This window comes from Cryptomeria japonica, chromosome 2 (genome assembly GCF_030272615.1).
Source record: "Cryptomeria japonica chromosome 2, Sugi_1.0, whole genome shotgun sequence".
Classification (NCBI taxonomy): Eukaryota; Viridiplantae; Streptophyta; class Pinopsida; order Cupressales; family Cupressaceae; genus Cryptomeria; species Cryptomeria japonica.
This window is the reverse complement of record NC_081406.1, coordinates 668388460-668403612: the sequence shown is the minus strand read 5'-3', so window position 1 is coordinate 668403612 and position 15153 is coordinate 668388460. Positions and strand designations below refer to the sequence as shown.

The 15153-nt window shown below is 35.3% G+C and overlaps 1 protein-coding gene across 4 annotated transcripts in view; it reads right to left on the bottom strand.

Moving 5' to 3' along the window:
- LOC131034032 (phenylalanine--tRNA ligase beta subunit, cytoplasmic) overlaps window positions 1-15153 on the bottom strand; it is a 106315-nt gene that overhangs the window by 50500 nt on the left and 40662 nt on the right. For all 4 annotated transcript variants that reach the window (XM_057965377.2, XM_057965379.2, XM_057965376.2 and 1 more), the window contains 4 exons: window positions 10826-10867; window positions 10427-10503; window positions 10042-10168; window positions 9571-9738 (listed from right to left, as the gene is read on the bottom strand). In XM_057965377.2, coding sequence (XP_057821360.2) covers window positions 9571-9738; window positions 10042-10168; window positions 10427-10503; window positions 10826-10867 — 414 coding nt within the window. The remainder of the gene's footprint in view (window positions 1-9570; window positions 9739-10041; window positions 10169-10426; window positions 10504-10825; window positions 10868-15153) is intronic.

The window sequence follows — 15153 nt, the reverse complement described above, 5'->3', positions numbered from 1 at the left end:
CAGGATAGGAGAAGACTCGGTCAAATTAAATATCACACCTTGGACAAATCCCTGACCAAGATGTGCAGTTGTGTAATTTAGTAGACTGGAGATTATACAAAAAATTAAGACTCTCTTTTCTTTGTACAAGGAGTAGAAATCAGATAAAAAGAGGATGGTAGAGGATACAGAAGCTCTGATGAGGAAACATGTTCTTTGACTCACAAATGTTTTTGGTTATTTGGCATCATTGGATGTTGTCATACCATGCAACATTGTCCTCTATGCACCTACCATGCCAACCAATTTTCTTTATACTTCTAAGTTTCTGACTACCATTATATTTTAGAATTGTGTGGAGATTAATAACTAAACAATGGAACATTTAACCACATAGCATAGTCCTCACTGATGTTTCCTTGCATTACATGTAGCCTACATGGAAACCTCCTGTAAGTTTTCATTGTCAATACGTCAATTTTATCATAGAGTATGCATTGACCAATCTATTTGCAATCTGTACCCCTCCAAGCTTGCATAGCTATTTTTTGTTGCCATATGGAACCCCCAACTCATCATTCTATGGACTATCCATCACACGTCACCAGAGGTATATGCTCTCTAACATATGGAAACCACTCCATATGATGAGCTTTGCACCTTGCTAATTGCGTGCCACCTCATATGCTAACTATACAATTGCATGGTGGTTGTTTAAAAATCTATTGTTAAACATCTTGTAAAGTCTAGAAGAAATATTACTCAGTTAGATCTTGAGTGTAACCCTAATAAAAATTTACAAACAAAAAATTATTGCCTAGAATCCTTTGATGAGATCAACATCAATTTTGTTAGCACCCAAACTTTTAAGGGGCATTACTCTATTATCGAGCATCTTTTTTAAACCAATTTCTCTGTGGACCAATTTTCACAAGCTTCACAACAGTATCATCCATTCTCGATTTTGACACTGCAATTTCTCAAATTTTGTCATGTAGTTCCATTTTTCAGACCTTTGAGGGCTACATCCTACACAATTAACACGTTTTTGGGTTCCTTTTTTGAAAGTGTATTTTTCTATGTAATTCTTATTGTGTCCTTTTTTTCTTCTCATTCTATATCTGAACTATACTTTCTCCATTATCCACTATTTGAGAACCCTGAAACATATCGAGTATTGTAAACACACTAATGATAAAATGCCACATCCTTGTACTGTAAAGTTCCAATCTTGGGGGTTCTTATTTGTTTGTGTGACTGATTTGAGGAGTTTTTCATGGGAATTTCAAATATTCATCTTCCAATCATTAAGTTAAATTGAGGGAATTGAAAGTCCTAGCAAGATGGAATCTTGAAGCGTTTTAGGTGGCTTCATTTCTTGCCCCATCTCTATAGACTTGTTCTCAAACATAGTTGTTCTAGCAAACACAAGTATCAGATGAAATAAATGATCATGTCTTAGGATTAAATTGTGGTTATGTCAATATCAACACCATGTGGACCCTTGAGCACATCATTAGCCTTTGTGCCCTTTGGACCAAAATATAGCAGATGTATGGAGATCTAGATGAACCTCCATTCCCAATTGATGTTGCTAAGGGCTATCTTATACTCCTTGATGTATGTCAATTATAAGTGTGTGACAATATAGTGCAGCTTATTCAACAAGGCCTTGTACATTTTCACGACTTAGACATTCCAACTGATGCTTCTTCTCCTCTAGATACTTATATTGATTGATCAAATTCTACGACTCCTACTACAAAATTAAAGGGTTCATCTTTTCCAAGACAGCATTCTAAGGTTGCAAATTCTTCTAATTTTAAATTGGTTGATCTGAGTCTTGTTCATACTAGCCATCTAATGTGACCACTAGATTGTGGGATGAATAGTGTATTTCAATGACACGCACTAAGATTCCACAACCATCAGATGCTGCTTCATCAAAGTTCAACATTGCTTTATCAAAGAGTTGCAACAAATTCATATCAATCCTCCTGGTCCACCTCATTAGGAGGTCTACTTACTAAACATTTCACATTTGTTTGTAAACTCCCACATCTGAAATCTTGAGGACACCTTTGTGGACTTAGCCATCCTCTTTGTTGACAATTCCTCATCAATTGTTGTCTCCACATCATTGGTATCTATTCTTCAATCATTTCCACATGGTTTTGAGACGTAACTTCCTTTAGGTAGGTATAGGACTTTTGATTCAATTGTGAGACTTTTTAGCACTACCATGGAAGATTTGAGCAGTCTCAAAGGACCTTCATGTTTTCTGAATTCATTCCACCTTTACAGGGTGAATTCAACAAACTTGCACAATGTGATTTTCTTCTACCAAAAGGAAGATGCATTGTTCAATGTCGAGGTACCTACTTCAACACTCGTTATGGGGCCATTTAAACCTACATTCTCTCTTTGCCATGTGGAGTCATTGATCTTGCAAGGGCTATTCTATTTAGAGGGGCTACATTATCCATCTCTCTCTCTCTTGTTTCCTTATTGGATCTTTCTCTCTCTATTCCGGAGGGGCTTCTCTCTCTTTTCTTTGGGGAGTAGAGGAGGGCTTCTCTATGGAAGGATTCTGATGTACATGGATACCCCATCAGGCTACCTTGAAGAGCACAAGGTTATACTAAGAGGGAGGGGGGGTGAATCAATATAACAACAAATTTCACCAACGTTAACTTTTTCAACTTCAATTACATGTATGTAACTTATCTTCTAAACATATCCATTGCTTATCAACATTCATATGTGATTTAACTAAATAGAACACAAGATATATACGTGGAAACCCTTACGGGAGAAAACCACAGTAAATCAATGCTTTTATATATTTCTACTTTTACAATATTTGTAGGCACCAACCCCTAACATTGTTTGTGAGCACCAACCCACTCGAAGCACCAACTCCCAGATCTCATTTTGTGAGCACCTACCCACTGGAAGCACCAACTCCCAAATTTCATTTTGTGAGCACCAACCCACTGGAAGCACCAACTCCCAAATCTGATTTTGTGAGCACCAACCCACTAGAAGCACCAACTCCCACTTCTGAATTTGTGAGCACCAACCCACTGGAAGCACCAACTCCCCAATCCAGAATTAGTGAGCACCAACTCCCCAATCCAGAATTAGTGAGCACCAACCCACTTCATATAAATATGAATTCCCATCTTGACAATGTTGCTATCTCAACTGATGATGGACAGTTTAATCTTTTGCATATATTCCTTCCTCACAAGCATATATTCTTCTTCATAAAACTCTTATAGTATCTTCCACAAATCTGTTATGATCTCTTCATAATTCTGCTGTAATTCTTCTTCAAATTCTGCATTAAAATCTTTCTTATAACTGCTGCAAATTCTTCCTTAAATCTGCTATTTCAATGTTGTCCCATACAGAACATACCATAGTTGGACTCCTCGCGACTCAACTCGACTCGGCTCAACTCGCCAAGCCCCTGAGAAAAAAACTCGGCAAAAGCTCGGAAAAACTCAGCAACGTAAAAACACGCTTAATTTAATAAAAAATGTATTTTTTATGCAATATTTAATGAGAAGATGCATCCAATGAGTCAATAAATGATAACACAAAAGAAACAAGTTAATTCTAGATATATTTAAATGCAAAGTGTCTACAAAATTGCATCCTCATGAGGAATGCTGATGGCTGGAAGCAATATAGTAAATAGTTTTTGTAAAACAAAAAGTAAATACATCATTACAAATTACAATTACAACTTCCTCTTCCCAGCTCTAGCTAAAACTATTTACTATTCCTCTTCCTCTTCCTAGTGGAGGTCTTCCCAGTTCTAAGGGTGAGAAAAAGAGGGGTAGAGAGATACGTCTAGATCTTGGTGGAGATCTACAAACGCGCAATATTTGAAATTTCATCATTCATACTCATAGTTTCAAACTTTCAACTCTAAAATGTATAATACCAAGATTTCTTCAATGCTAATTATGTTGTTATATGGAGCCTAATCAGACTCGAAGGTTAAATTTTCCCTACTTCCATCAGCACAGTTCCCCCCTATATTTTTCGACGGGGGTTTGGGGGCAGCACCCCCAAGTTGGAGTCAAGGGGCAACATACACTATATCTTTTGCACAAATTCTGAACATGAAAGTATTTACAAATTTGCTGTAAACTTCATTGCAGAATTCTTATATTAATCCTTCATGAATCTGCAATTCTCATCGATCTCTTTGGTAAATATGATGTTAATCTTCAATGCTTACACACAGCTTTGTATTTCTCCTTACACCCAACAATACTTGTGTCTGATTATATTTTCAGAATAACACACCACACACTACATGTCTGAGAATTCTTTATTTTCTGAGTTATAATCTCAGAATTATTCTCTCATACTTCTGAATTTTCTTCAACATATACGTATCATACTTCCCTCTGTCTAAATATATTTTCCAGAATTATATCCTTATATCTTCTTTTCAACAAACCCTGGTGTATAAGCTTTTATATTTTATACACATATACCACGAACACAGTATTACCCTCTTTTTCAGATTATTTCCTTAGCATATATATTTTCTCGAACACTTAACGCACTCACCTTACAACTCAACATATATTTTCTCAATATTACAACTCACCTTACACACTTAACATATTCTTCATACAGATATAGCAATATTCTTCTGTTTTCACTAGTCACACTTATTTTTCCAGCATATATATTTTCTCGAACACTTTCACAAGAGGTGTGAACCATTTCCAAAGAGTGATCCTTATTCAAAACAAATTAAACTTTATTCAGAACTAAACACTCCACCATTGATCATTGCATCACTCTTCGGCATTTGATAGAAAAAATATGGGACAGTCAAGGGGAAGAAGCATATTGCTGTTTTGTAGATTTTAAGAAAGCATTTGACACGGTACCTAGAGACAAACTTTGGAATAGAATGGAAGATTTGGGGTACCTGACATATACAAAGCGGCTGTCCATAGACTTTATGAGAACGTTAGAACTAAAATCAAAACTAGTGAAGGAATGTCTGAGTGTTTTGGTAGTGACATTGGCATTAAGCAGGGGTGCCCCCTATCTCCCACTTTGTTTGATTTATACATTGATAAATTAGAAACATGGTTAAGCATGTCGGAAGATGAAGGTGTCCATCTTGCAAACTATGTGGTGAAATTACTTTTATATGCGGATGATCTTATCCTAATATCTAAAACGGCTCATGGTTTGAGAAAACACTTAAGAGCTCTAGAGCACTTTCGTAAAGAGGTAGGGATGGAGGTGAACATTACCAAAACCAAGATCATGATTTTCTCTCTAAAGAGGAAAGCTAAGCAAATAACATTTCTTTTTGAAGGTAGTCCGTTGGAAATTGTGAAAGAATACAAATGTCTAAGCATTGAATTTCAAAGTAAACTTAGTTGGGAAACTTGTAGAGCGAAAAGGATACAAGGGGGATGGAAAGCGTCATATTTACTTCAGAATAGGTGCAGAAAAGCTGAGTTGTGGGATTGGAAAACCAAGAAAACTCTTTTCGGTTTGCTGGTCACACCAGTGGTTTATATGGATGCGAGGTTTGGGGGGGGCAGCATGTCAAAATGTGGGTGGAGACAGTTAGAAAGAATTCAAAAGCACTTGATCACAAGCAATCTCAAAGTTAAAACTTCAGTGCCTTCTGATATCCTTTTAGCTGAAACAGGTACTTTTCTGTTGGAGGCATCACTATAATCTGGTTAATAAGTTATCTAAAGAAGGTTGAAAACATGAGTAACCAAAGGTGGCCCAAGATTGTGATGGAAGAAGGTCTTAACCGTAGGAAGAAAACTTGGATGAAACAAAACAAAAAATGGTTGAACAAATGGAACATCCAGCTGCACGAATGTCCTAATACTATTGGGGAAATAAAGAAGTTTGTCATTGAAAAGTTTCAAACTGCCGTGTGGACTAATCAAATTGGTCGTAAAAAGGCGTATTACATCAAAGAGTTTAACCCAACCGGAGAACATGATGAGAAAGCATACTTAGGGACAGCTATTAAAGGGAAGGCAAAGTTGTTACTTGCTCAACTAAGGACTGGTTCACATCATCTCAAATGTGAAACGGGTAGGTGGCAAAGACCCAAAGAGGTCTAGGAGGAGAGAACTTGCTTGTTCTGCAAGGCGGGTGCTATAGAGACTGGACGCCACTTTCTCATTGAGTGCACTGCTTACGATGATGTACGTGCTCAATATGAGTTTATCTTGAAAGCCGACAACATGTATCATTTATTTGATGAGGACAATATCAACCAAACTGCTAGCTATCTGGTCAAGATTCATAACGGGAGATCTGACATGGAAAGGAATTCAAAGGGTCTGGTGCTATGATTTTCTTGGTCCCATAGACTGATTAGTCTCGTGGACGTCATTAAAATCATTCATTGATTCATTCATTTAACATCCTCAAAAACAAATCGCACCTCTTCATACGTATTGTTGCCTTAACCAAATGGGTTGACCTTTTAGAAGCTTGTTTATAACTTTATATTATTTAAGTCACTGCTTCTTATAATGGCTATTAAAATAACCAACACCTTTTCATTAAGCGCTGCCTCAATAGGATTTGCTAATGCTTTTAATTTTAAATTCAAATCACCGCTTTGTCTTTGCTTTTGAATAAGACAAAATAGATTTTGTCTTTTAGGAAAATGCTTTTGCCATTATTCACAAGATAAAGAGATCGTAGCTTTCTATTTTTACTTAATCGCACCTTTTACAATTTCACTTATTTCCAATTTTGTCTCATGTGCAATTTGTCTTATTCATATTTTTGTCTTGCGTTGAATTAAGTCAACAGACTCCTTGGCCATGTCAACGTATCACTTGATGAGTTGGTTGTGTAAGACATATACACATGACTTGATTATTATTGGGTTTCTTCTAAACACGATTTTTATTATAGACATATCTATAAAACAAATTAAATCGCATCCTCCTTTACAAAATTATTTTTCTTTTTCGTACATGTTCAATGTAAGTTTGAATCAAATCATATCTTCTGTTTCCGCAAACTGCTGGACATTCTGTATCCATTGTTTGAATGCTCCTTCTGTAGATATCAATCATACATATAAGTTAATACACCAGTATGCATCATTGCTGTGTGACTCCCTTTTTGATATGAAGTTGTCGATACAGATTGAGACTGTATTATAATCAAGCCATACACAGAAATACATAGTCACTGATACACAGTTTATGAGAACATTGTGGCTTTATAACTGCACACAGTATAGATTCATTAAATAGCTGATTGCTGCTGATAATAATCCTTTGTTTCTGCTGCATATTCATATCCTGAGAGGATGGCTTTATAGTATGAACAGACTATAAAGTATAAACCAATATGTAATGTACAACATACTTAATTTGATATGTGTAAGTCATACTCAATTTGATCATTGTCAACCGGCATAATAATTCCAACTTGTATAAGTTAACAGTCATCTAAGCATCATCCAATATGTTCATCATCCTCCAAATTCCTTTGACATCAATGACAATATTTCCATCATACCCATCGTTGGGACCCATATAGCTTACAGATTATGTTAGTATAGTTTTTCGCTTTCCATTAGTTTATTAGTTATTTTCCTACATCTTTAGTTTAACTTGCTTAGATAGGCTTATTTAGGCCTAATAATGGTGAGTGAGGTGAGTGAAGTTAGTGATGTCTCTCCATACTCCACCTTTCTTCTCTGCATTTCTTATAAATACATTCAGCTATATTTTCTTTTTATTCAATCTTTTGCATTGTATTTTTCTCTCTTGATTAGTTGAAAACAGCATCATTCAATAGATTATCTAGTGTTGTGGCTATCAGCATGGCATTAAATCTTCGTTGCTTTCTTGTTTATTGTAATATCCAAAACTTTTATGGTTTAAATAGAGATGCATTGAGCATATGATAGAAATTTGGATTGAAGGCTAAGTGTGTGTGTGTGTGCGCGCGCGTACGGGCATACCCAAAAACAATTGCTGTACTAATGTTTGCAAACCACCATATCTAAGCATGAACCAGTAACTTATATTTTAGGGTTAGGGTTAGGGTAGGTTATGTTGTTTTTCACATTTAAAGAAAATGCTACAATTTGTATTAAATTCAAACCTTTAACCTATAAACTTGTTAAGGCTTAGGTTTTTCTTTAACTAAACATAAAGGCTGCAAGCATAAGTTTTTTTCACTAAGTGCCAAACTTGATAACATAAACTAACCCTAACAGTCCTAAACTATTTTTTGTATTTTAGTGTACACATAGCAATCCCTCATTTTAACTTAATCTAATAATTAAGGCAAAGCTCCAGGGGTTCTAGAATAAAGGCCCAAATTAACCATGTAATCACTATGATAGACATCAATCGTAAGATTACAAGTTTTGGTTTGATCATACTATATGTTCTCAATGACAACTATTTAGCAATAACCAATGTGTTTACTATTTTTATAAATATTAATATGTATTATACTACAAGGTAAATGTCCTCGGAATGATGGATTTAGAACATTTATTATCAACTTATGATTAAGACAATGTTTTCTAATCTATGGTCTAAGGGTAGGATACTTCAAAGCAAAGATGTAAATATCTTAATCGGCAATAAATCTTTTGGCCGAAATTTTTTAGAAAATCGGGAATCAGGAAAAAATCGAGAAAAAATCGGCAATAAATCGGCAAAATTATCGAACATTTGAAAATATATAATTACTTAAAATATTCTAAAAACACACACATATACACTAAATTTATAAAACACAATATACTTTGTTTACTTAAATTAACCTAGATTTGTTAAGTTTTATAGATTTGTAATTTTAAAAGTAAATTAAGCATTTTAAAATATTAAATTTTAATTTATCAAATACTAATATTAAAAATAAAACAATAAAATAAAGTAATAGTATACGATTTAATTTTTATAAATGCACATTATTAAAATTTTAAATACATATTTGAAATTTTATAAAAGAAAGAAATAAGCTAATTTTAAAAAAACCTAAATAAATTAAACACAGCGCAAAAAATTGTAAAAATCATTTTTTTTTCGGCAGCCTTCCTGGAGGTTGCGGTACGAGAGGCGACTCCCAACATGGGTCAAGCAGGCTTTGTGCAGGTCGACGCCCAGCATGAGTCCCTCAATTTTTTACAGGTTGATGACTCGAAAAGAAGTCTGGAGTCAACATACGCGATTTTTTACATTTAACTTGCGATTTTATCGTGACTTTTAACCTACGAAAATTGCGATTTTTAAAAAAAAATCGTCTGCGGTTTTTCAGCCGATTAAATTGGCAGGGCAAATGACTCGGGATTAATCAAGATTTGAATGATTTTTACCCGATTTTTTCATCTTTGCTTCAAAGTAATAATTCACCCACATTAATTCCCTAAGCCCATTTACAGAACATCATGGGAACTTATTTATCTAGGAGACAGACACTTCCATATTTAAAATTTGCACAAATTTTCATTTCTTTAGTTAATAAATGAGTATATTCAACTAAAACATTATCAGGTTTAAAGAATATATGGAATAATCAAAAAATATTCACCTCATTCGCTTTTATAGGAATGCCAATCGATTGAATAATATATGGTATATCAACCTCCAAGTTCCAAACAGAGAGATCTGGATAAATGAAAGATTTTTCATCCGAGGTTATCACCTCAACTGGCTCCACCTCAAATTTCTTTTCACAGTATATTGAAAACATTGTCACCTGCACACAGATATAAATAGAAGATTGTGAATACATTTTTTAAAACCCAGACATCACAAAAGACTGATTCTTTGTTTCCTTTTTCTAAACACCCAACTCTACTTTTTATGCATTATTATATTACATATTGTTATTAAACCCAAAAAAAATACAAACGGAAATGGAAAATTCAAAGTTGTGAACTGGAAACCAAATCCGCTGGCAGAGGAAAAGTTCCTACTGGGATTGCATAAATTGTTTGCAAAGTTGACTTTCCCGATAAAAATCAACAAAGAATAGCACTTTGATTTATAAGTAACTTACCATTGTATTCAGAACAATTTTTGCTTTTGTCAGGTCAGTTGCTGTGCATTCAATGAATACATTCTTCGTTTTCAAAGTAATAGCAGAATGAGCACCATTAATTATGGGAGGCAAAGATAATACGGTCCTGCAACATATAACCATATATACAAAAAGGAAATACCAGGAGGGAAAACAAAAGCCTATTGAAGAAGAGGTCACTAAGAAGGAGCAAAAACTAGTTGGTGTTAATCAACAGCATATAAGGTTCAATGCACATGAAGAATTTCCAGCGCCAATCATATGACTATCATGTCTTATAAACGTATAAGATTCTCAAAAGCAATTGAACTTACATCTACTATATTGATCGAAAAAATGGCAGAATAATAACGCTAAAATGTACCTCTTGCTGTCATAGATCACTGGAAATACAGAAGAGCTCTCAATGATATGTAAAAACTTCTTTAATTTCATGTCCGACTGCAGAAAATGACACAATGTTCTATAAGCAAACAAATCAAAAACAAGAGTGTCTATTTTAGTCAAATATTAATAAATATATCATGACTAAGTGAAGGAGTTCATAAACATTCGTGTCAAAATGCCAGTTTGAGCTTAACTTGTTATCATACATGTAGTATTACAAGGATTTTTGCATTCATCACACAATAATATATTCTGGTGTTACAGTAAACCATACAAGATAAATTGAAAATATGGTTAGAAAAGAAAATGGCAACCCATTTTACCCCTGAAATTCACATGTAAGACTAGCAGCACTATTATACAGATTATATCATACCTTATAGAATTCCATAAGCTCGTCAGCTCTAAATTCCCTCACCTGCAGGACAAATTATCAACAACTCAATACAACACAAAGGAAACTAATTTTCACAACTTGAAAACAACTATATATCCATCTCTTGTTATTGAATAAATCGAGGAAAGGAAAATCAAAAAGAGCATGACATTCAGAAATTTTATTAATCATTGCATGATGAGAACTTCTCTTTCCAACACAAAAAACAGTGTTTGTATAATGTAATCATTGAGCATGACATGTTCAATCCCCGGGTAGAAAGCACCTTTCTCATTCTATAATTAAATGACAAATGTTTTTGTTCATTCATGACATGCACAGCATTCTTCTCATCAATATCAAATTATCAACGAGTAACATAAAACTTTTTTCTATTAAAAATTCACAAAATCATTTCACGAGGACCTTATAGAACTATGTAACATTAAAACCAGAATGTCACATCCCTGGACATACAAGATGTCATAGATATCGAATATAAAATGTCTTTATATTGCAATCTTGATTTCATAATAGAAACAAAATCTGCACCCTATGTACATTGTATTAAAGTAATATTGTAATATTACTACAATGGTCATCTTAGTCATTAGTTGGTATTTAGAAACTTTCGTTTATGTCTTTCGTCTTTAGTTAGTTTTAGGAGTTTTCTTTCTATCATTCATGTTTCTATTCTTGAACATTTCCATTATGGAAAGATCCTCTTGTATTCTCTATATAAGGAGTCTTCGTCTCCATTGTAATTAATATATAACGGATTATCATTTCATGGTATCAAAGTGGGTTAATTCTTTTTAACAAATTTTTAAAAATAAATCATGGGTATTTATATGGAATTTATTTCCAAAACTTTTTTACATTTTTTTATTAAAAATCATGGTGGTGTTGTTACCAGTGTTCCATTGTCGTTGGAGACGAGGGGACGGCTGGGGAACCGCTGCTGATATAGTTAAACATATACTTATAGTACTTGAAAAACTAGTTGTGAAAAGATGTATAACAGTATAAGAATTACATTTCAAAATAAACTATGGGAAATTAGTAAAATTATAAAATAGCAAAATTTCAAATACTAAATCTAAATATTAAGATTTCTTGAATGCTAATTGCTAAATAAAATTTGAAAAATGAAATTGTCAAATTTGAGATTTCTATTATATCAAAAATATGAATATCTGATAGCACAGTCTATAAAGATGATTATACGATACATCATTACAATGAGTAGCAAATAGCAATAGCATTACAAAAGACAAAAATGCCAAAATGTCAAAACTCAAAACTCAAAACTCAAAATGTAGCGAAGGGAGGCCTCTAATCATCTACAAACTCCTCATCACTAGAACTACTAGACTCCCCACGGTCAAGATCCCTCAAGCTAACACCAACCAGCCCTACATCTGAAGTGGTAGGATCATCCTCATCAATCTATGATGGCTCCTCTAGCTCTACATCTCATCGTGTCACTAGACTCTCCTTGTACACAAGTGTCTTGCGGTTAATGAGACGCAAAACACTATGTACAGGTACAAGCTTCTCTACTCTCTTGGAGGTAAGTTTGTTCCTCTTAAGAAAGTGGACGAAGCTATATGTAGACCATTTCCTCTCAGCAGCTAAAGAACTAGAAACCTGGGATAGCATACGGATAGCTAGAGTGGTAGTCAAAGATTTCTGACCATGACAATTCCACCACAAAAGTGCGTCCTCATGTGCTATAGTTTCTATATCCATCTTTGTCGTGTCTAAATAACCCCTAAGAGTGGCAAATTTCGTCCACTTAGTGTGAAATATGCCAGCATCTCTAGCATCTTACATCTTCTCTATGCACCTAAAGAACCCGGCCTTCACCTCATCATCCTAAATCAATGTAACTCTACCCGGTGTAGCCTTGTACCACTTAGGATTCAAGGCATGGGAAGCCATATGCAAGTGAGTGTTGAGCTTGTCCCATCTGCGATGAATGATTGGACCAATGTGCTCATTGTAGAATGCTAAAGTAGGGTCCTTCACTCGCACAGCAGCCCTCATCTTGCCAAGCATAGAATCGATGCACTCATACACCTCTCCAAGGTTAGGTGCATCCCCATCCCCATATCTAATGACCTAGAATACTGGAGCAATGATGGAGACAATGTATTTTGCATCAATCCAAAACACATCACTCTTCACTATCTCCTTCACCCTTCTCCCCTACTCTGTCTTGGCCTCGGCCCACCTATTCCACTTTGTTGTCATAACCATGAGTTGCAATGCCTCTTGCAACTCAATCATTCTCTCCAAGAGAATGAAATAGGATGCATATCCTCTATCAACTGGTTTCAAGAACTCCTCCTTCGAGAAAGTCCTGAAGATTGCATGTGAAGTGTGGTGGTTGCAAATAAAAATCTGCACATCTCTCGCATCACTGACCACTCCTCCAATCTAGTCAATCTTCCCCATGTCCTTGATTGCATTGTTCATGGCATGCACACAACATGGAGTCCAACAAATATGTCAATAGGCTGCCTTAGTAAGTTTCCCCGTTGCTCTACACACATGGCTGCATTTGTCACTACTTGGACAAAATTTTGTGGCCCAATCTCTCTAATAGCCTCCTTGATGACCTCAAACTGAAAATCGGCATCTTTGTGATGCCCTATACAATCAACTGCTCTAAGAAAGTATGGGCCATTTGCACATGTATGCTACACCCAGAGGCCACCCAACATGCCTCCATCATCTCCATTAAAACATTGATCTTGGAATAGCTCTTATCCAAGATCATGGTCCTCAATTTTGTCTCACCTAGTGGCACATATGATGGTCCTCCCTTCGGCACCATGGACATCATCTCCCTATAATAAGGAGATCGTGCTACATGAAATGGGATGCCATTGGTAAAGAAGAAACTGCTAATGGAATCATCTATTTTATTCTTCAACTGTGTTGTGACGTTTCACACATCGCCCCATTGCAAATGGGGACCACCACTTTTCGCTTTTTAGGGTAGATGTTTTGCCTAATTTCCTAGTTTTAGCCTTTGCTAATGATGGATAAATGTGGTCAATAGGATCAAAATGGTGAAAGGATGTTAACGAAGTGTTAGGTTGCCATAGAGTTTTGATTTATTCTTGCTAAGTGTTGAGTTTCAATTTTGCCTTCAAATGTGAGCGAAAAATGTTGCAAATTGGTGTGATTTCTGTGCGCAGGTGCTAAAAGTCTCTATAGGAGTCGTTTTTTCACTCCTAGGAGGTAAATTATGTCAAGCATGCACAAAGTCCCGATGGACCACAGTTTTCCCCCACTCAAATCCAATTAAAATGTTAGAAGTCCGGATGGAAATAGAATTTCCATTGAGCGAAATGGTAAAATATGACAAGTTCGGGCTTTTTCAGTGTAGAAATCATCAGAGTCCCGATGGAAGCCATTTTTGCCCATGAAACTAAGGCATAAAATTGAAAAATCCTAAAGGGAGACCTTTTTCCACTAAGTTTTAAAGGTGAAAATGGACTTTGTCCTGATGGAGAATTGATTTTCCACTGCGTTTTGAGCATAAGGAAGTGATTTTTATAATGTAAATGATCTTTGTCCCGATGACGTGCATTTTTTCCCTCATGGACAGTGTTTTTGGGAAAATCCCAATGCATCTAGATTCTCCACTGTCATTTTGTCTCGATGGAGGTCATTTTTCCACTCAATGTGAATGAAGTGTCCCGATGACGCAAGTTTTTCCACCAGGCTGCTATTTTATAATATTTATCCCACATTCATTGTTGAGTGGAACCAAATGAGGTAAGGATGAATAAACATGCAAGGACTTGAACAAGTTTATGTGTCCCGATGGAGGTCGATTCTCCACTGGGGATAAAATGATGGAAAATGATAAGATTTTCATGTCCAGATGGGGTTCAATTTTCCCCTAGGGGATATTTTAATGGAATTTGACAAGTTTTAATGGAATTTTGAGTCTCGATAAAAGGTGAATTTCCACCAGAGGGTATTTTTACATGAAATGATCAAATTTATTTGTCCAGGTGACCATCGATTTTCCCCTGGAGTGAATTTGGGGATGCAAATGAATTAAGTGACGGAAATAATTTCTCCAGATAGGGATCGATCTTCCCCAAGTAGCTAAAGATCGAATTTAAGTGCAATTTTAGAGACAAATGTGTCCCAATGAAGATCCATTCTCCCCTACCATATTTATTTAATGATCAAGCAAACGAAAATGTGCCAAGTGTTGAATACCCAATGCATATCGATTTTCCATTGTGGCTAAAAAAGGGGCAAATTTTAATCCCACATTGGTTGTGTGGTGACTTTTCAAG